Source organism: Pantherophis guttatus, chromosome 7, assembly GCF_059756535.1.
Source record: "Pantherophis guttatus breed Tessera chromosome 7, ASM5975653v1, whole genome shotgun sequence".
NCBI lineage: Eukaryota > Metazoa > Chordata > Lepidosauria > Squamata > Colubridae > Pantherophis > Pantherophis guttatus.
Window position 1 is genome coordinate 41758138 of NC_142069.1, and position 24157 is coordinate 41782294.

Sequence of the window (24157 nt, forward strand, 5' to 3'; positions counted from 1 at the left end):
TTGGATTATAGGATAAACAGGGCACATTACAAATCAGAGCAGAGCATTCAAATTATCATCCTCTTCTGGCAAGTTTCATGTCACAAAACATTCATCTGCAGGTCATCAAAACTGCAGTCTGAGACTGGAACACATTGCTAATCCTGACTGAATTAACATTTACATCTATTATGTCATGGTCTGAAACAGAAGAACACTATTAGTCTTAGACAGTTAATTATCATGTCTCATTGCACATTCAGTTTTCTTTCCTATTTCAAGGAGAGAATTCACTGGACTTCTTCCTTGCCCATTATGCTTCAGCCTTCAGAATTATCTTCATAAAATGAATAGCAATTCCAAATATTTTTCCATTCAGCTAGAATGTTATAATTGGCTTCTCAAAATACTCTGCTTAAAACTGTTTTCAATCTCTTATAAGATTTTATTCTCAGTGAAAAGAAGCTTCCCTTTTCCTGTTTCTTGTCACAGTGTTTAAGATTATATTTCTAATTTCATTTTGGGTTATTACTGTGATAGAACTGAAGATGCAATGAGTGCTTTTTTTCCCCCCTGACATGCATCATTCTATGCTTTGAAAGTAGGTAAGGGAAAATGTATGTTATTTATTTGAACATTTTTGATCTGTATCATTAGCCCAAATAGCTTTGTGTAACATTTATAGCCCAAGTAAAATGACAGTCCCTGATCTTAAGATGACATTTTAAGGAACATAGTATTCAAAGAAAAAAAAAAAGGGATGAAGAGGAGACAGAAAAAAGGCTTGGATACTAATTGTTACATTTAAGAGCTTTAATTTTACATTTTGACAAGAAAGTCAAAAGTAGTCTCTTCTATTCTCTATCTGTAAGGAATGGCTTTGAAGAACAGGAGGAAGGGCTGCCAGCAGTGCAATGATCAGAAAACGAGGCTATAGCCAAGAGCAAGAAACTAGTTTGAGAGAACATGTAAGACAAGCGCTTCCCTAGTTTACACGAAAGTGAAGCAAACAAAAAGCACAGATTTACAAGATTCTATTTTTAATTTTATTTATTTGTATCCCACCTTCATTATTTTTTACAAATAACTCAAGGCAGCAAATATCTTCCCACAACAGCCACCCTTGTTGTTGTGGGAAGATATTCACTGCCTTGAGTTATTTGTAACTCAAATAATGTGGTGAGGTGGTTTGGGCTGAGGGAGAGTGACCCAGCTGGCTTTCCTGGCTCAGGCGGGACTTCACTATAGCTATAATAATGGAAGTGGTCCTGACCTATATGGCATTGGTTTCTTAATCTGGACCACTTTGTAGGGTTGATGCTATTTGTAATTTTATGTGGAAGTGACTTTAGGAGACCAGGCAAAGAGCTGCTGTCTAGGAAATGGTCAGATAAGAGAGATAGTGAGTGGAGCAAGAAGTTCAGGAGAGTCCCTTCCTAAGTTATTGTTCTCTAAAGGTGAGAGTGGGAGAATTGTACTTTCAGACTTGCAGGATTCTATTTAGGTAGTTTTACAATAAAATAGAATTAGATTATGTGGCTGTATTTCCTGTGTGATCCATCTGGTAAGGAAAATCCTATCTCACTTTCAAGATAGCTGAAAATAATTTGGCAGTGTTTCTAAACTTGTTTTAATGCTGCCCCTCAAGACTATTTAGTAGCTACAGCTGATCCAGAATACAGTGGCTTATGAAGTGTCTGGTATGTTGAAATATGCTAACATGATATCGTAGCTCTATGAGCTGTACTGGCTACTAGTGAGCTTCTGGATACAATTCAGGTTGCTGGTTATCACTTATAAAGCCCGTCATATTTGCGAGAGTGCCAGTTTTTTTTGTTATCATTTTTTCCTGTCTGGTAAGGTTGGTCAGAATAAGGATGGTCTAAATTCCCTTGATGGAACAATGTCATATATAGAGACTTAGGAAGACTTAAATTCTCTTCATTGTACCTGCCTTCTGCAATAGAATTCCCCCAGGAATCCATATGGTTTACATTTATTGAAGTTCTGAAAATCCCTGAAAATCTGGGAATCCTCCCAGGCCTTAGTGTAGGGAGGATCCTGAGCCCCTTTAGATTTTTCTTTTAGTGTTGGGTATGGCACACATTCTCTTCTGAATGTGCACGATCAGTTTCTCTGTTTTTTTTAAAAAATATATATTCTGCCCAAGTAGTTTGAGCCTATAAATTGTATACATACACACATTCTAAGAAGCTGGTGGTAGCAGCTATAGGCTATCCATCATTCTGAAATCTCCTTAGCTATACGTAATTTTTTTACCTAAATAATTTACCTCTTGGAATGTAATACAGATGGAGGTGACCAAGAAGACTGCAGATTGCTAGAGAAATTACAACAAAACACACAAAAAACAAATATGCACATACTTTTTAATATTTTTATAATTAACATAAACAAAGGAATTTAACATTCCAGATTTGAGAATTTCACCAAATACCCTCTTCTTCTGGGGAAAAAGTGTGTGTGTGCATGTGTGTGTATGTATAAATAGCATACATACATGTGCGTATATGTAAAAATGTGTATATATGTGTGTGTGTGTGTAGATTTATATATCTGTATCCAGATTTATTTAGAATGTTTGAAATGTTTTGAACTTTTAATAAGGAATGCTGGAATAGCTGTTCCTTCACTCTATTTCACAACCTCATGAAACAGTCATTTCATTAGCTTGAATGCTATTTGATATTTAAAAATATCATATTTTAAATATTTTTAAAAGTTTTTTATTGTATGATTACTATTATATGGTTTAAAAGTAATAAAGCAACAATGTAAGCATGTTACAGGCATGTTTTGCAATATCATTTGTGTATTACAGGAAATATAGATTTCATAGAATCAGAGTTAAATCTTGTTCCCTTTTAAAAAAGTGTCAAACAGACTTAAATATAGTTATATTATATAATAATATATAATATATTATATTATATATTATTATACCACTGCACATTTTTGATGATTGTTTGAATGACCAGTTATTTTTATGCTTTTCAAGTTCTAAATGTTATTTCTGAATACTAAGAGATAGAAAATATTTTTTACTAGTTTATTACAGATTAACAGAAATAGATTTTAACACCTATATGATAGTCAGAATTTGTTACTTTATAGGGTTACACAGTGTGGGATTTTAGGGCTTCATAAATATGCATACTTAATTACCACATATTTATTCAGCATTAGTACAAGAGTCCCCTTTTGATTGTAAATTAATATATCTAGTTCAGGTATCTGTCTTACTAATTATGTTTCATTTATGAGAACGCTAACAATAGCGACATCTGTTCACAAAATGCTTTTAATGTAACATGAGAAGGTTCCTGTGATTAAAAACAAATTAGTTTACACATTTATTTTCCTCTTTCATATATCTTGTAATTTTATCTTAATAATAGTAATGAAGGTACCATCCATCGTTTCATCTTCTTACCTACACTACCCATCTTTTTACTCTGCTCAAGTTCAGATCCAGTTGAGAGAGAGAGAGAGAGAGAGAGAGAGAGAGAGAGGGAGGGAGGGAGGGAGGGAGGGAGAGGGAGAGGGAGAGAGGGAGAGCGCTATTGCTCCAAATACTGTATCTTAAGAAAATTCTTAATCTGGAGATGACACCTATATTGTTTTGTTCGTGGTCTCCTCCTAAAATCCTATATGAAAATTGTTAGTATCAAGATATATGTATTTGTGCTTAAATGGCTGTTTATGTGTGTGTGAGAGAGACATTTAAATAAATGAAGTAGTACTCGTATTTAACAGGAAATCACACCACATTGGTATCTTATACTTGGGTAACTTTGGTTCTTTGAAGCATGTCTGGACTATACCCTTCTTCAAATATTCCTCAGAAAAAAAAATGATGGGAATATTTTTTTCTGATCCCACGTCAAAATTTTTCCTTTAGCAGAAATAGTTTATAATGAGGATGTAATTAGCTGGATCTAATCCTGTGGAAAATTGTAATTAGGTTCAGATAACAAAGAAAGGGAGAAGAGTGAGGGGGAAGATGCTGCTACCTTATAGAAAAATGCATTAAAAAAAGAAGGCTTAGTTTCAGCTATTGAACCAATTAGTTCAAAAGGAATGTTTTTAAATAAACAAAAAGCAACATGGATCTAATTATTGCAATGGTTTCGTTATGACCAAAATATACCTTTTTAAGTAATGGAAAAGTCACAAGAATCCCAAGAGGCATCTAAATGTCCTTAACATAATTGTGACTAATTTTTTTTTTGTTGTTGTTAAAATTGGTGTTAGCCCTAGTTATAGGCATCCAAAACCAGCTTCCAAAAATATTTTTTTTCCCAAGCAGGGAAGAAAAGAGTTTTTCCTTCTATTCATTCTCTAATCCCATAATTATAACTTCCCTGGAAGCTTCAATTTCTGTTTTATTTAAAAGATAATGAGCTCAAATGCAAAGAAGCATTAAGTGTCAGACATAGTTATCCCCAAATATACAGTCTGAGCACAGGTATTTGTAACAGTCATCTTCAATTACACACTGACAATATATGAAGTCATGACTTAAACAGTATAAAAAGAAGAAGAAAATCACCATCATAGAAAACTTGTCACTCCTCTGGCATGTAATAGGGTAGATGTAAAATAGGCAATAGGTAATAATGTGTCAGTCTCGTCAGAAAACCAAGTCTTGCAGCATCTTCTAGATGCATTTATTATTTACATTTGTGAATTGTACAAATCGTTCTGCAGTTTCTTTCAATCCACAACAGATATGCCATAACGAATTTGTCAGTGATGAAAGTGGTCCATTTCCCACGCCCCTAATTTTTAGCTGTAGGCAATTCATTCATATTAGATTCAAATTAGGAATTTAGGACTGATAATTATTCTGGCATATACACTGAGATTGCTGGGTACAGTTCTACAAATGAACAGCTCAGGATTGTATACTGCAGTAGTTCTCAACCTTTTCTTCACCACGGACCCCCTTTAAATACCTTTTGTGGCCACGGATCATGGCCATGGATCCCCAAGACTCAAGATTTAAATCATAACTTTTTTTAAGGCTTCACAGACCTCCCGTGGTGACATTGCAGACCCCCAGGAGTCCATGGACCACAGGTTGAAAACCACTGGTCTACAATATTTTCTAATTATTCACCTGGTTAAGCCATTAAACAGTACCTTTTTATGTTTTCAAATCAATATTCCTTCCTGGTAACTGTCAGGTTTCGACAGTTTTTTTCTCCCTGGGATTGTCAGCACTAGAGTAAATGCAGATTGAAATGCTGACAGTAACTACATGGACAATTTTTCTGAAATTTTATTGGAAACATTTTTTTAAGGTCAAATTGCCCTTGCCTTTTTTCTGCAGCTGAGAGAGAATCCTGACCCAAAGTCACCCAGCTGGTTTCTGTGTAAGGAAAGACTAGAATTCATGGTCTCCCATTTTCTAGTCCTGTATTTTTAACCACTATACCACTATATTGGCTTACAAAGTATTTTTGGCAGCTGACTCCATGCAGTGTAAATTATAGTCTCACCTACCATTCTGCTACAGTATAATCAGATTTACTATTTTAAAACACATTATTCTATCTTCTTTTTCTACATATTAGCCTAAAATATACAGATTTTAATCAAACTTAAATCTTTATAAATCTAAGGAAATGGCAGATGGAATATAGAACCAGATAAAATTTATATTCTAAAAGAAAGAAAATAAGCAACACTAACAAAATGATCCTACTGTGTAAGACAAGCTCATGGTTCTACGCATGCAGACAGGCACTTGTCCCTTAAGCTTCAGATAAGTGATGCAAAGTAGCATTATTTGCAATTGTTGTAAGAAACAGTGAACAAAAATATAATGCATAATATTTTGAAATGCAACAAATGGATAAACAACATTTTTTAAAAAGAAGTAGGCAAAATTTTTAAGTAGCAACATAATATATATTATACGCAAAATGAAACACAGGTCTTTCACATTTAAATGAATTAAAAGGAATGGAACATTTTGTTCAGAGTATATAGCATTAGGGCAGAAAAAATAAATAAATAAACCCAACCCATTGAAATTACCATTTAGCTATCAAAGAACAAAACAGGCTAATTCACATATAAAGAAAAACTAGAAATTGCCACAGCTTTCTTGTCTTTCAGCTGGGCAAAGTATACGCTACCAATAAGAAGTAGGATATTACTGCAAAACATCATTTCCATAACCATTCTTCATAATAGATATTGATATTGATATTCCTGATATTATCAGGAACAGGAGGCAATGAATAGTTTGTACTCCAAAAACAATAAGGTTATTCATTAATTATATGTGTCTACTGGGGAGAAGGGGTGTTGCCTGTTAATCAAGGGAGAATTGGACTGATATACTATTTATTCAGCCAACCAGCAAATTACCCAGGTAATACCCAGATAATCTCAACATACGTTTTGTCTACTGTTCCAGTTGGAATAATGTATTTGTATAATACACTAACTTTGTGTATTATAGATGCTGCATCATCATCATCATCATCATCATCATCATCATCATCTTCATCATCATCATTCTGAATTAATTCACCGAAGGACGAAAGTCTCTTTACTGACTACATACAGTTCAGTGCAATTTGGTAGATTTTTGGGGCTTCCTTGTCTAAAGCTGAGAAAGACTGACTGTTCCAAATCACCCAGTTGGTTTCCATGCCTATGGGTGGACTACAATCTGAGTATGCCTGCACGTACCTTAACCACAACGCTACACTGGCTCTCACTCTAAAGAGGTAAGGAGTGAGAATTCCCTAATATGGCCTAAATAGTCTAATACATATGGAAGGACAGAAATTTGAAGAAAGAATGCTGACAAATAGTATGCATTCTAAGTCTGTCAATATCCTTGATATATCTCCCTAATAGATGGATTGTGAACAACGATAGAATGGTTTGCAAAGGTGATCTGAAGGTAGAGATCCTAGCTTGAATAGAATTGGAAAAAAGAGCCTTACTGATGTTAGTATAATATTTTATACAAAGAAATAATGAGATGAGTATGTATGTGACAAACATGTGACAGATAGGATTGTTTTTCTCTTGCTAAAAAGCTGCTATTTTCCAGATAGTTTTCTTACCGTTAAAGCAAGAAGTTTCCCATAGGTGAGATGAGCTGGAATGTGATCAGTTTTAGAATGCAGTGATTCCACATACCAATGTTCTGCTTCGGAGAATCTGCTAAGTCTCATGTAGGCTTCTCCTACAAAGCAGAATAGGAAACCATAAAAATATATTAATAGAACATACAAACTGATAAAAGTAATTGATATATTTTATATATTAATATATAAATACATGTATGTGTGTGTGTTTAAAAAATAAAATTAATACAAATTAATTTATATTTATAAATTTATATTATATATTATATATGTAATATTACATAGTAGCATATTATTATTCTATTATTCTGTAGTAGAATGTTACCAACAGAATGAATATATATATATATATATATATATATATATATATATATATATATATATATATATGATATTACTATTAATATATCAATATCTCACATGAATATCTCTTAAAAATCTTGAGTCAACTTCCAGAATTTTTAAGACTAAAATTTTATGACTGACTTCTTTAATTTTATGTTTAAAGAAAATTCAAACATAAGAATGGATAACAACAGGAATATAATGAAGTCCAATGTTCAGAATACTTTTCCAAAAAGCTTAATATGGATGGAAATTGCATTAGTGATAACATGAGTCAAGAGAGTCTTATAATTTCTGGGAGACTGAATCAGTCTGGCTTGCTCTAGCTGTCAGAAGCAAAACTACCACAAAACAGCTGTGTTAAATTAGATGAACATTCACATGTTTAAAATTTCACACTTCATCCTATAAAAATGCCTACAATATCTAGAAGGATCAATATGAAAGAATTCCCACTGTTTCCAAATATGATTAATAGCTGAAATGTCTCCAATTAGTAATGGATAAAACCTACATTAAAAGATTTATTTATTTTATTTATTGTACTTAATGCAGATATACTGCCATTATTCTATTACTTTGTGCTTAATTAGTTTTCTCATAAGACAAAAACCAAGTCTAAACCAGATGATCTCTGTGTGAAGAACATTTCTTGTATAAGCTTCCTTGAATAGAGTTTTCCAGGAAAACCAAGTCTTGGGTAAATCATCATGAATCAAGGAAAAAAAATAGATGGTAACTTCCTAATCAGCAATTGCTGCACTAAAAAAAAAACTCATACAAACAAAAAAACCAGTCAGTTTATACAATTCTTTATGGTCTTTCAGTCTATCCAGTTATATCATGCTTTGACTCGAGGAAAACTCACAAAGTTTAATTTTTATTAACAATATAATTTAGATGAATATTATGCTGATAACTAATTTTGGCATTTTCTTTATGAAAGAAGTTTGCAGGTCTCTAAAAAAACAGAAGCAAGATGACTAGTAGTCAGAATTTATTTTTCTCCTTTGTACCACAGGGTTTTTATTCATCTGTTCAATAGTTTCAACCTCTTTTAGTGAGAAATTATTTCAATTATTGGATATATTAATGAAAAAGAATGACAGCATATCAAATTATTTTTGAGCAGTTGTGGTTGAGAAGAAGAGTTGGAAATTTGAACTTTTACAAAAGAGAATTCTATATTTTAAAAGTAACCAAGAATGCCCTGAAATAAATTTTATTCAATGTTGCCCAATTTATAAATTGTTAAGATTAATAATTAAATTTAATCCAGAAAATTATTTTAGCAAGTACATATAGGTTATAATGTGATGCCCACTTTACCATACTTTACATCAGATCATACTTTACATACATCAGAACAATATAGGTTTCGAGATGTGATTCTTTGTAACAAAATTTTTATTTGGTGTAACCATGGTACACAACTTTTTTAATCACTAAATTTACAAAACTCAGAAGGTTACTATTACGCATGGGTTTTAGGGAAGTTGCTCATCAGATGATAGTGAAGAAAATTATGATGATGGGTCTTAACATTCAATTGATGGGAACTGATATGGATCTCTAGATCTATACCCATTAAAGCTTACATCTTTGAAAAAAAAGGCATGAGGACAACCATTTTTAATTTAAATTCATGGAACAACTTCACTAGGTATTGGACAAGAAATAATGCCTTTAAGATGCAGGTAAGTGAATTCAATTTAAATGTTAAAAAAAAACCCTTAACAATAAGAGCAGTATGAAGGCGAAACCAGTTGCTCAGAGGCATGGTCTTTCCTTTGTTGGATATATTTAAGGATAAACTAAAGAATCCAGGAAACTTTAATAGGATTTTTGGGATCTTGTTCTTTTTTTGTCCTTACACCTGCTAGTGTAAAAACCTATCCCAGAGGCTTTGCCCACCACAGGCATAATTGACTAATGTGATATCCTTGTTGGAATTCCAGCGTGGGTACATATATTTTCTACTGGAGTAACTGTCAGCTACTGATTGATAATCCTAACCATTTTGTGGGGAACAAGGTGTGAGACAGCCAAAGTATGTGGACATAATCAATCGGTACATAAAACTTACTGATGAGCAAAAAGTTTATAGCTAGCAAAAAAAGGAATAAAAATTTATTTTTGCATTAAACAGGAAGTTTGGCTTGGTGCCTAAGTGGCTGTCCAATAAAATATGTTTATATGCTTATATGTCACAAAATCTTCTTATGATTCTTGTGATTCTTATAGCAATTACGATAATTCAAGGAGAAAGCAATGTTTTAAAAAACCCATTAATCCATTTAAAATTTAAATGAAGATTTTCAACATGCTAGATTATTTGTACAGTTATTTGGATAAAGTGAACTGGGAGTGAGGGGGAGAGAGAGACAGAGAGACAGAGCAAGAGAGAAGATGCCACATTTAAGCCTGGGTTACTGTGATTCTCTTTGTCTGTGTGAGTTTGGAATTATTGCAGTTATAGCACCAAGTCGTAGAAGACATCTTTTAGCCTATGTGAACTAGTAAGTCTTTAATCAGCTATAAATTAGTTCTTAAAAGCAATTCCTAGTTCCATATTGTGACTAAGAAACAATTTCTTGGTGACAAACCTTATCTGTTTTTAGAATCTGGATTATTATATTTCGATAATCATGTATTATTTTAAATTTGTTTTGCCTTGTTCACAGCACTTTATGAATACAAAGCTACACAGATTTTTTTATTCATTAATTGTTCTCATTTATACATTTGAATGCTGTCTATGGTGATATGGGGTAAGCTACAAATGTAAAGCTTGAAGATTTGATCAGAGCCAAAAACATATCATAGATGAAATACTTTGGTTACTGCCCAATATTGGCAGAAATACAAAAATATGTGCACTGAAAGAAAATTAATACAAATATTTTTAGATGTTTGCTTAGACTCACCCATCATATTATATAAACTCTGTGGTGCAAACTGTCTTGGCATTTTCTGTATCGCCTCTTTGTAAACTATAAGGGCATCCTATGACAAAGTGTTGAGAAACATATCATTACAACAACATCAAATTCAGAAGCGTAAGCATAATATAAAATAATGTAAAATTGAAGCTGCCTTTGTTAATTGTAACAGGAAATAGGCATTTAATAAAATGTATAATGATGAATCTCATGACAAATTGATTTCTGTATAAGCATATGCATAAAAACTGTATTAGTCTCTAAGGTGGTACCAAACTCTGCAGTTTTTGTTGCAGGAGATTAACATGGATTAATTTCAATCTATATAAAAATTATACAGTTGAGATGAATCTTTTCAATGTAAAACAGAGCAATTTTCAATATTCAGACTTGCCCATTTAAGGATGGGAAAAGAAAATAACTTAGAATTTCCTAAAACACATCTGATGCTATTAAACTGTAATAATCACAATGATACATTTCCACCTGCCAATAATAATACTGTTACTGCTTTGCATAAAGTAATACTGGTCATATTCTAGGTTTAAGGTTTAAAAGCCTTCTAGGTTTAAAAGAAAACACATATACTGTATGTCATGTCAAACTATTGTGGTTTTTGATCATTACCTATTCTTAAAATGAAGCTATACATCACTTGAAGCTGTCAAATTGTACACTTTGTCCGTATCCCACAAGTATATAAATTTACACTTATTCTGATTGTATGTTTCTACTGTAAGAATGATGGACTGAGCGATTTGATTTATACAACTGCCCATCTCACATAGATGACTCTGGTGGCTTCGTGATGTTGGTATTATACCCTAAATACAGAGGAACTTTTTTTTTTTGTTTCACAAGGGGAAAAAAAGTTCATTAAACCGTATCATGAAATACTATTATTTTCATGTTCATACAGTATATCATTTGCAAAAGGATCATTTGCTAAATGAATGAATTACTATTGCACCATATACTGTTTTTCCAGTAAACTAGTTGATAAAGTATAGCTGCTACCATCTCACTAGTCTTCCATTCTATCAGTCATCATATTGAGTAATAACCTAGAAAAAGTCATAAATTGTTAGATTGTAAATGTATTGGGAAAAGCTTGTCAGAACTCATGCTTCCTTTATGGTCTAAAATATAAGATGTAGATACTGTATTTGACACTATGATGCAATCTTTAGTACTACCAATAATTCTAGGTACCTTGGTTACAATCCCAAAATATCTGAAGCACTACTTGAACAGTATTGGCATTGACAAAATCACTATGAATCAATTGCAAAAGACAGCTTTAATTGGAGCCGCTTACATCCTGAGATGATACCTTTAACACTATCAAACAATAACATCTGCCTATTGCAGGTCCTTGGGAAGGAATTGATAAGTGGATTTTTAATTCAGTCAAACTAAAATTCAGTCTAAATATCTGGCTGACTGTATGAGGAACCATAATAATTTATCCAATTTATATGCCACTCAACTCCCAGACAGCCAAGAGTTAATTCTAGTATAGAAGTGGAGGCTTTTTTAAAAAACAAAAAACAAAACCACAATTATATTAAGATTATAGATGGCTCCTATGTTGCTGTAAAATTTTACCTCATACTGTCCTTGTTCATGGTAAAGTTTCCCCAGGTTATAAAGGCAGCTGGTAACAGAACTCTTATGAGCATGAGGATCTTTTAAGTTTTCATCAGGAATCTCTGAACACTTCAAAAATGTCTTCTTGGCTTCCTCAGCTTTGCCTTGATTCATTAAGATGATACCAGTATTTAAATAAGCAGCTGAAAAAAGGAAAGGGAAATGTAGCTGATGCACATTCATACATATTCCTATTATATTCGAAGTTATTTAAAACCAGAAAAATGAAATAGCTACAGGTTGACAGTTTCTTCAAATCTAGATTGGCCTTTCATTTTTTTTAACCTTGTTATGATTGAATTACCCTTCATCAAAGTCATATATTATCCATACTAATTCTACAGCAATACAAGACTTCCTTTATGTCTTTAATAATTTGCCATAATTGTCATAATCATAAAAAGGGGTAAAATACCCCAATTCAGTACATTTGAGAGTCAGTAGATTCAGTAGAAACAAAAACTGCTGTCCAAGTAAACAAGGTAATCTTATGGAAATTAAAGCCTTTTGGATCTGGGAAGATGGCAGAGTAACTTAAATTGGCTTTATTGCCTGAATGTAACATCTTCAAGCTTTCTCTTTCTAGAGAAGGAAATATTAGACTCTTTCATCGATTTACATTTAAACTTGAACAAGTACCAATTAAAGTTGGTTAAGTACTATATTGAAGTCACGGGCTTTAATTTTTCAAAGAGAATTTTGAGAGACTCCTCATTCACTCACGGGACTTTCACATTAGAAGATTCCACATTAGAAGATGTGAAGATTGCACATGCAAGCATATCAAGCGATTGACATGATATGTAGCATGAATGTTCTATTTCTCTACACCTATAATCTAATATCCTGATTTAGTTACTGATTTTGTCACTAAAAGATTGGTTATCAGATGAAATAAATTACAGAAGTCTTTTACCAAACTTGTTGAAGCAGCCCAGCAACCCTGAATTGCCTCTTAAACATGTGATCTCTTTATCAAACAGATCACTTCCCTTACTGCCATAAATTTGAGCATATTTATTTATTTAGCGTATGGCTGGTCACACACAATATTAAAACACTTCATTTTACAGGTTAAAACAATTAAAACAATTTTAAAAAAGCAGTAAGAAAACCTAAGAGGGAGACAGAAATAACATTTCAGAGTTTAATGTTGAGTTTGGAGATCCAGTCAGTAGCTGTCGTTGTTACACAGAGGAAGTCCCTAAAATCTCCTGGATAGGAGGCAAAGTTACTCGCGTCTGTGGCAATCCTTAAGCCACACATGCTTCCTGGGTGGTGCTAAATGAGTAACAGGCGGACTGGTAGCCAGATATCCGCGAGGATCTCCTGGCTTCACACACAATCCCACGGTCCTTTTAAGGACCTTTTAAGTACCAAAAAAAAAATAAAAATAGCAGAAACAGCAGAAATAACAGAAATTTGAGCATATTTCAGCTTCTTTCATCTCAAATCAAAATTAAACATGTTACTCTGGCAACACATATTTGCCTAACAATAAATAGTATGGATAACATTCAAGATCAACTATTTTACTATAGTACAGCATCTTTACATTACAGTAATGATGGCCCAAGTGTTATCAAATATATTGGAACCATGCAGAAACATCTGCTCACATTTAACAGAATTAAAACTTACAGATTTTCTTTTTAATAGTTTTATTTATAACACAACACAAATGAGAAGGAACAATGTATTTTAAATATAACAAGCATGCAACTTTACTTACAGGCTAAAGTAGGTCTGCTTCCTATAGCCAATTTATAATAATGCAGTGCTTCTGAAAACCTGTTGTTCTCCTGTAATAATAATCCCCTGCATTTAGCAGAGAAAAGGAGAAGACAAGAAGATAATTGCTGAGAATAAAATTATGAAAAATGAAATATCAAGAAACATATTTACAATGTACCTGAGAAAGAAAGAAAGATTGCCATATAATTTTGCCATATAATTTTTTTTTAAAAAAAGAAAGATCATTTTGAAAGAAAGAAAAATGAGCAAGAATCATTTTTGTTCTCCAAAAGTAGTCAAATTATGCTATTGTAGAATTCCACTTCCTTGAAAAGGATCGAGAAAGAGTTCTTCTTTTGTCAAGTGAAAAAAGGAATTATACAAAGTTCACTATATTTTATTAAAATGGCTGCCTTGTCACTTAGAGAAGAAAAACTGCCACAATATGCATATGATATAGAATGGAATAGATAAGAATTGTTGTCACCCTTTATGAGCTTGGTGAAAGGAGCAAACATTCATATAAATAACTAATTTTCCAAAAATATTATTCCAGCTAGTGCTTTGAAATCTCTTTAAAGGGTTATAATTCTTGGTATAAAATCTGAAGCTACCAATTTTCAAAATAAAAGTTAATACTAGGAATTAGTAGTAAATATCTACTTTTAAAGTACTATATTAAAGAAATAACCAGAATGGTTTGAAAAGAAAAAAAGGAAAGGAAAGGAAAGAGAAAAAGATGTATCCGAAATATTTCTTTTAACAAGGAAAATGTTTACTGATTTAAGTAAGTAAAAATGGTTTACATACTGTTTCTTTGTTTGAAGTCTATTTACATTCCAAGAGCAGTAATTAATGATACATCAAATAAAGCAGATACAATACACATTTATTTTAAAAAAGAAAAGTGTAAGATCAGGCTGAAGCAATCACTAATAGGAAGAGGGCATCAAACAGCTTCCATAAGTCACAGCTACAGTATTACTATAATGTTGCAATGTTCTTGGAGAGAACTTCAAAGAAGACTGGTCATCCCATAGTCAGAGAAGGAACCAGGTTTTCTAACAGTAAGTAATATAAAATCTGTTCACCATTGTGTATAAAGTATATACAATGTATAACCAGAGGTAGTTCTGAATTTATAACCATTCATTTAGTGCTCATTCAAAGTTACGCTGATGCTAAAAAAAAGTTGCTTATGACTAGTTCTTGCAAATATGACATCTGCAGCATCTCTTCAGTCATATGTTCAAAATTCAAGAGCTTGGCAACTGACATGTATTTACATCAGTTATAGTATCCCTGGGTCACAGGATTGCCATTTGCAATTTTCCCAGCCAGTTTCTCACAAGCAAAATCAAGAACAGAAGTTGGATTCACTAAATGACACAATTCACTTTAATAACTGTAGTGATTGTGATAAAAAAAGTCATAAAAGGAGGTATGACTCATTTAGCAACCACTTCACTTAGCAATGGAAGTTCTAGTCCCAGTTGTAGTTGTAAATTGAGGGCTGCCTATAATGCATTTTATTATTCAGATGAGATTTTCATAAAGGAGGATAATGTATGCTGTTGTCAACTGAACGGTAAGATATCAACGCCAGCCAGGTTGAAAAATATACTGTGTGGGGCATGTGAAATTTTAAATAAAAAACCCCACTAGGAATAATCCCAAAAGGCCGGGAGATAGCACTGATTAGTTTTATCAGACTGGAAGTCATAGTCCCAAATATTCTGCTTTATTTCGGCTATCCCTCTTCTCCTATATCTGTGATGGCGAACCTATGTCACACATGCCAGAGGTGGCATGCAGAGCCCCCTCTGTGGCATGCGCGCCGTTGCCCCAGGTCAGATCTCCATGGTGTTTCTTTTGTGAGCTTCTGTTTCCCTGCAAATCACAAAACAGAAGCTCACAAAAGAAAAAGTTCTTACCTCTTGCTGCGCTGCCGGTGTTGGGATGACCCACCTCCTGCCAGCCTGCTGGTCTTCGGGTCTCTGCTGTGCATGTGTGCATGCCCATGTGCATGCACACATCTGTGCATGTTTGGGCGCATGTTTGCACGTGCACATGTTCCCGTGTGTGCATACACACACCTTTCAGTTTGGGCATATGCACACAAACAGTTTGGGCACTCAGTGTTCAAAAGGTTCGCCACTGTCCTATATGCTGATGATGTGTCTACTATGTCTGTAACTCATATGGATATGTACCATATCATTCTATTGCTCCAGGGAACTCCTGGAAAATAATTATATCTGTAACTCATGTGTCATTCTATTGCTCCAGGGAACTCCTTGAAAATAATTATTCTATAACAATGTTTTAGTACTTTCAAGAAAGTGCTTTAAGTTTGCAGTAATCTGAAAGATCAATAGACAACTTATTAAGCAACTTAAACTTTCAAATATCTATGTGTTTATTTTCTGTCTTCCAATTACCGGACTGATCAAATGAGTGAACTTAATGTAAGAGCGCAAAGAGTATCCCTTGCAATTATCAAATATGCAAGTCAACATGGCCACAACTACATCTCAGCAGCAATTAAGTTATTTAAAGCCAGAGTTCTGGGTCTGATGCCATATAGTACCCAGCTGGGTATCTACAAGGACACCTCTTAAATCAATCAAATCAATCCAATCAAAATTTCTAAATCTATAATGTTTGCCCTCCATTTGAGTCTTAATGTTCTCCTAGGAATTATGGAATTAGGGTGGAATTAGGGTGCATCTCCGTTGGGGCTCATCTGAGATGTTGCTGCCTTTGTGAAATAACCTTGGTTCATCTTATCTTGTTAGATAATTCATTTTTATGAAGACAAATAAAATACAATTTAGCATATTGTGACATTTTGTTCCAGACATATTATAAACAGGTCGTTACAACACCACTAGTTTACTAGACAAAGTTTAGCCTTTGCATTTTCAGTTTTGTGTAATATTCTTTCATGTAAATTGCGAAGTTATGTAAAATAACATTGACCCAACTGATCAAGTTATCAATCATAAATCCATTTACTTTTCAATATATTATTTTCTTCTGCAGCCCAAATCCTAATCTCCTTAATTGTATAACATCCGCCAAATGCTAAAAGAAACTAATATTTTAGGTCAAAAATCAAGATGTAACTGATGTCATTTATCATTTTCTTTAAGAAAATCCCCCCAAATAAATATACACTAACAACGTTGAGATAAAAAATGATTTAGTTAAGGTGATGAAGCCATAGGCTTTATTTATTGTAACCATTTGCCTTGAGGGTCAACTGGCAGCTCATTAAAAATGTGACCCACAATTATATATCATACAATGCTGCTTAATATTCCTGCACAAATATGACCTAAAATCTCATCGTTTTACTGCACAAGTTCTAAAGCTGGAAAAACAGAACCCAATAAACCCAATGTATCCAAAACATTATATTGGTTCATTTATTTATCAAGGAAAATGATCCAAAGCTACATACTTGTGCATGTGAGTCTCAGGGATTATCGTTCATTTGGTGAGGACATTAGAGTCAGGTTTTTTAATTAATGGGATGGTGATAAATTTTAGGATTTATGTGGAGAACAGATCATGTTTTAGGTCATATTTATGCAGAAATATTAAAGTTCAAAAGGCTTCACAACAGGGAATGGACAACTTTCTACCATTTTGCTCATTCGCTGATGCATACTGCAGAAATAAGCTATAGCTATAGCCTTTGACCCTAGCCATAGGAATAATTTGTCTTATGAGAGACTATATTCTGTTTGCACATGCTGGTACTTCCAAGTTCTGTATATTAGAATTATGGGCAGTCAATCTGTTAATCATAGTAATCCAAATAATAATAATAGAGGAAATTAGAACTGCTGCCTTCTCTAATGATAAGTTAATAGAATGGTTCAGGGTTAAGACTCAGTGAAAGCCAAAGTCAGTAATAAAGGCAGAAAACTTTGGCTGGATGAAAGATAGAAAATGAATTAATAGTGACAACAAACTGACTGTTGTAATTTGGGGGCGGGGGGCGGGGAAGAAGGGTGATAAAGATCTGCAACACTTGTTTTTCACAAACAGAATTAAAAGGATCACATTTTTGCAGCCAAAATATCAAATTGATAAACTGAAGACTGAACTCTGATCACTGTGCATATGTGTAATAATTTGTACACCCATTCACAGAGAAAACAGTACCTATATACAGAGATAGAAATTACATTTTTTGTTGTTGTTAGTTGCGAAGTTGTGTCCAACCCATTGCAACCCCTATGGGTAACGTTCTTCCAGGCCTTCCTGTCCTCTACCATCTTTAACTTTCTTAAATATTTTCTTAAATACTTCAATCTCCTCAAGATGTAGCCTTAAATTCCAATCTCATTCTAAAATGCACAAATTCCAGCAGGCAAAATACCTGTAGATTAAACTCTGCTCTAGAAATACCCCAAATATTCAGGTATGAGCCTGCCCTGGGGGCAAATACATGATCCACCAGCAGTCATGATGCATTTTGCTTTGCTTTCTCCTCCAGAGAAATCTACCCAAGACTATGATATTTCCACTAAACCTAGATCCAAATCTCATTAATTTCACAAAACTAGGTTGGCTAAACCTTGGGTAAAGTTATACAAAGGACTTTCACCATATGTGATTCAGACTTCTACTGTACGTGATAAATTGCTGCTTATATCAGCTACTGTCCTAATTGAATGTTGTGTAGCCCAGCAAGTCTTTACTCTGCTGATTGTTCTTGTATTTTATACTGATGATAATCTGAGCTATCAATCAGGTTTCCTAGCTCAACTGACAATGTGCTAGAGCCAAACGCTATAAGAAGTACTCCAATTTTTAGCACTACAATTAAGCTCTGGGGCATCTAGAGAGCCAGCTGATTTTTGGTAGGAGCTTGAGGTTTTCAACAACAGGTTATGTGGACTGTCTACTAATATGATTGATGTGGAGTAGATAGATTCTGGCAATAGTGCAGGGTGTTCCATTGAAATGTTCAATTTGCTAGCTGTGACAGGTAGCTTGTATGATTCATAATAGGACCAAGCCCATTGATGAAATTCTGCAAAAATTCTGAATTCTATTGTGCAAAGGCTGTTACACTACTACTGGAAGAGATTGGCATGTTTTATGTTGTTAAAATGCTATTATTTGTTAATTCTGGCAGGCAATCCAATTAATATGCTATTAAGGGATGAAAAAGTGGCGGCAGCTTATTTCAGATTCAAAATCATATCCGAATTAGGATACTGAAGTAAGCACAAATTATTTTTCATTTGTTCTATAATATGTTTTTAGAATTATTCTTTGATAACATATTCTCTTTAAAAATTTGCTTCCCATTGAAAGGCTGTATTGCTAAGAATGTTAGATAAACTGTTTCTCATATTGAAAGAGTTAAGTTTTGAAATATTCAGTATAATGCATTGTATTATATCATGTTTATTCTACAAGATTTTAATGTTCTATTCTCTTTATTAGCAGACCTCAGAATGAACATTTTGCTTTTATTAGCAGTTTTAATATTGGCAGCCAGTGTAGCAATTCAATTTTATTTTTCCCTTCTTTTCCAGAATGCGAGTATTTTTAGAGCTTTTTTACCGGCTATTTAAAATCTGTATAGATGCAAAATGAAAAGCAGATGCAAGAATGAATATTGAATTCTAGTAAATAATTAAATATTTATTTAATATTGTTTAGTAAACTTTATTAGAACAATGTGATGCCCATAACCTACATGTTTTCAATCAGAAAAATGGGGAGGGGATGGAAGAGCAATATCTTCAGAAAGTAAAATATTTATCTTCCATATCCTATTTCTTTTCTGATTTGAAAGCAAAACCAGTAGACAACTTCTGTGTGTGTATTTCCTTCCTTCCTTCCTTCCTTCCTTCCTCCCTCCCTCCCTTCCTCCCTCCCTCCCTCCCTCCCTCCCTCCCGCCCTTTCTTCCATGGGTACACATACATATGTATATGTATGTGTTCTTAAGGATATAAACATGTATTTATATGCTCAATCTAAGCATTCCTATATGCACAACAGATACTCATTGTAGCTAACTTTGATGCTGCTGCTAATTAGTTTGCAAGAAGATACTGTCAATCTCTTTAATTATCTTCTCTCATGTATATGAATGCAACTATAGTGCCCAAAATTGCTGTTGGGATAGCTGCAATATAATCTCTGCTACACAAGTCATGCTTGGATGATTATATCTTGTCTTATTAGCACAACCCTTTTGTATCTGCAGAAAGACAATTTTTATGACCTACAATACAGCCAATTTAATTAAATATAGGTTCTGATTTAATTCGAATCATAAACTGATGTTTGCTATATGACTACCATAAAACACTGAATTACAACTTGGTTGTTGTAAATCTGACTGTCACAGTTTTCAGGTTGTGTGAAATTTAAAACAAAGATTATTTAGGTATGAATACAGCAGTCTCTATATCTAAACATAAACTTCATACAACAGCTTAAAATCCCTGGACAAAATAATTAATAGATAAAATATTCTTCTTTCGGGGGGGGTGCATGTAGAGTTTTACACAAACATTTTAATAAAGCGATGACCATGTCTGATAATAATTATCTCTACAAAGTCTACATCAATAAGCACCTTGTTCAGAGATTTCAAGCAACATCAGGTCTTCAGTCCATTAAGTAATTGGAATTGTAAATTTATCTTTCCGGTGTGGAATAATAAGTCTCTTTGCAGTAAGAATGAAACAGAGAATTTCTGCTGTCCAGCTGTGGAATCCCAAGTAGTTGGTATGTAAATCAAAAGAAGTTGGCTAGAAAAATATTAAAACCTATCCCAATTAATATATGCATGACTTCCTAGACCATCATATTTATATGTCATTGTAAAAATATGCAGTTCTCACTTTCTGAATCTCCAACAGCACTATGAATTATTCATTTCTTTTCTAAACAAATGTGATGGATTATAACTATTATTTTTATTGAACAAGCTATAGTATAAGATCTATTTAAATTTTTGATGCAGACATAAAAGCAGTCTCCTGTTCTTTTTTTTAAAAAATGGGAATCTCCAGTTCTATATTCCATTCAGTCTTCACAATTTACATATTGAATTGAGTTTTTTTGGCAACAAGCATTATAAAAACTAATTGTGTTATTTAAATCTCCTAAAATTTGGTAATCCATTTTAATAATTTAGGTGTACTGAAGCTGAAATTGTTGCTGCTCCAAATTGAGATGTCAGTAGATGTTGCTATTATTTCTAGAGGGTGGCAAAAGAAAATTATATTTCTTCTTTAACATAGGAAATGATAAAAAATGATCAGTTACTCAATAATTCCACAGTGTTCAAATCAACATACTGCAATAGTGACAGAAGTTGCATTTAATTTATTGTACAAACAATTCAATTAATTAAAATTCTTATGCATGTATATTCCAAAAAAGGCTCGGGAAGGGGAATTTATATTGGATGAAGCCATCCAAAATTGGTACTAGACAGAAGATTCGCATTGATGTAATTCAAAAACCAAAAAACCTAATTATTAACTGCAACTGCATTTTGAATGTCCATCTATATCTAGAGAAATAAAGATGAATCTATATTGCCTAAAGTTCATAATTTGCAGATCTGAGATTGAAAGGGGTAAAAATTTATATCTTTTTAACTTGACCTTTTGAACTGCTTCCAGACCCTTGAGTTTAACTATTGATATTCTGAATGCCTTTGCTACAGATATTTGATATCTTTATTTTTTCTCCTTACAAGCGAAAATTATTGTGGAAGATAAGAGAAAATATAAATCAATTTTAGGAAGACTCCCAATAAACATGTATTCCTCTGCTGATCCTGGGTTTTAATATTTAACAATAGTCCTCCTTCTGAACCTTAACAATGATTCAAGAAACAACCTCTTCCCAGTTACTACTCCTCTAAATGTAGAGAGAACAGGAATGAGGGTATTTACACAAATGACATTTAAATTGAAATGAAAATTTAAATTATATGGTTCAGTCCCTAAAACATTCAATCGAAGGCTAGAAGGAAATAGCAATAGCACTTAGATTTATATACCACTCCACCATGTTTTATAATCCTCTTTAAGCAATTTACAGAGCCAGCATACTGCCCTCAACAATCTTATTTATTAATTAATTAATTATTAATTCAATTTGTATGCCGCCCCTCTCCAAAGACTCAGGGCGGCTTGGTCCTCTTTTTAGTGATCTCGGAAAGATGAAAGGCCGGAGCCCCATCAGGATCGAACTCCAGGCTGTGGACAGAGTTTGCCTGCAATACTGCATTCTAACCATTGTGTCAACTTAGTTGTTCAAAATCCATTTAGTCTATATGTCTGTAATATTATGTAAGCAGGATTACCAATGAAAGTAGAGGACAGAAGGAACCAAGGCTTGAACAAATAGAAAGGAAGAGAAGCTATCTATTCCTCTATCTTTCTTAAGCCATTTAACTGTAGCTAAAGATGAACTGGGTTTTATTTACAAGAGTCCCTAAAATTATGGTTTGCTTTTTCACATACATTCTAATAGTTTCTTTTTCATCTGTTCTACTGCAAATGCCTTGATTGCTGGAATAAACAAAAAGTTAGGATCTTTATTCAATAGCAAGTAAATATTATATAAAGTATTATCTTTTCAAAATGCAGAAGCATCTGAAAAAACATACACCAATTATCACAGTTCGAATACTGTACAACTCTGATAATGCTCTACAGCAAAGTTCCCCAAACTTTCCGACTTTGCGGAACAGCTGGGGGGAGGAGATGGTTCCACATGCACGATGGGCAAGTATGCACAGTTCTATTAGTGAAAGCGGTGGACACACATGCCCGCCGCTTATACAAATGGAACATGCTTGCCTGCTGCTTGCGCAAGTGGGGATGCACGTGCATGCTTTCCCACTTGCTATTTCTGTGGCCCAGTTCTGAAGGGCTCAAAGCCCATTAGTGGGCTGTGGCCCAGGGTTTGGGGATCCTTGCTCTACAGCATTTTGAATTGTATCCAACATCTACTGAAAACTAAAGAAATATCTGAAACATGGATTATGTTCCTGTATAAATCAACAGCAAGCCATTACATTTTGTAAAATTTCAGGTCCTGAGTAGTCAAAGTTACATTCATCCCATGTAAATTAAATTATAGTAGTTTTCAACCTTATGATGAAGCAGATGTGAATTGTCAACTCCTGCTCCAGATAAGGCTGCAACAGGCATACAAGACAAAGGTAGCAAAGAATTTCCTTAGCCAAGGCCTCCACCTGCAAAGCATTAGTCACTGAGATGTTAGAAGTGACTTCCAACAGTCTCCTTTAGATGTTGTAAAGCAGCAGCCAGATAGTTGAATCCTATGATATCTTACAAGGAATAACACAAGGTCAACTCATCTTCTATCACTATCATCAACTAAATTTACTCACTCAGGAAGGATTAAACCAATTACAGATCAATAGATCCATGCTTATTTCTTGCAGACAGTCCAAAAGGATATAATGATCAATTGTATCAAATGCTGCCAAGAGATCTAAAATATACAGGAAAGCTGTACATCTCCCAGATGATTTACCAAAGTGTTTAATATGGCTTACATCCTTGAATCTTGACAAACAGGGTTTCAAATAATCCATTTTATCTATGATACTGTACAACTAATTCCCATTCTTTCCACAACCTTCCCCCAAAAAAGGCTGGAAGCAGGCCAACGTGTTTAGGTCCAGGGAAATCCTTTTCAGGAAGGGCTGCACCACTTTGTCTTAAAGACAGAATGTTGCACCTCTTCTCTAAAGAAATGGTTAAATATCTCCCAGATATATTTTTCCTCATATTTCTAGCAGTCCAAAGCAACCAAACAGGCCCTAATTCAACCCCACAGAAAGCATTATACTCCAGAACATCCTATCTACTTCCCCAGAGCCTCAACGCTTCTGAAATTCAAGGGGGAAAAAATCAAAATAACAGAGAAAATGTTTGCTAAGGTTACCTTCTTACAACTTTCTCCATCTTTGGAGTTTCGGTTGAGATTCTGGTGAGCTTTTTAGCAAAAAACAATTGTTCAAACATGCCATTGAATATTTCATCTGTTTCTCTCTACAATAGCTTTTTCTGGGTGGACAAAATGAGGTGGGCAAGTAATCATTCTGGCTGATCCTAATCAATTGCCAAGCATGTTACAAAGAGTAACCAAGAGTAGATATTATTGTGAGAGAAGAAATATTTCTCAAGCCATGTTTTAAGTTGTGCTTGCAATCATTTTCGTGTGAGCCATAAGAATTTCTGCATTTTGTATACAGAAAATCAGCATTAACTGTAACTTTCAAGCAAGCTTCTAAGTACACCACAATGCAGCTGTCTAAATAGACTGCCACAGTGTGGAAA

At 33.7% G+C, this 24157-nt stretch overlaps 1 protein-coding gene across 7 annotated transcripts in view; it reads right to left on the minus strand.

Moving 5' to 3' along the window:
• TMTC2 (transmembrane O-mannosyltransferase targeting cadherins 2) overlaps window positions 1-24157 on the minus strand; it is a 261421-nt gene that overhangs the window by 37688 nt on the left and 199576 nt on the right. For all 7 annotated transcript variants that reach the window (XR_004588693.3, XM_087874070.1, XM_034403049.3 and 4 more), the window contains 4 exons: window positions 13785-13870; window positions 12011-12195; window positions 10388-10466; window positions 7092-7213 (listed from right to left, as the gene is read on the minus strand). Coding sequence is in view for 6 of the 7 variants with exons in the window: in XM_087874070.1 (XP_087730196.1) it covers window positions 7092-7213; window positions 10388-10466; window positions 12011-12195; window positions 13785-13870 (472 nt within the window). In the remaining variant the exon portion in view is untranslated. The remainder of the gene's footprint in view (window positions 1-7091; window positions 7214-10387; window positions 10467-12010; window positions 12196-13784; window positions 13871-24157) is intronic.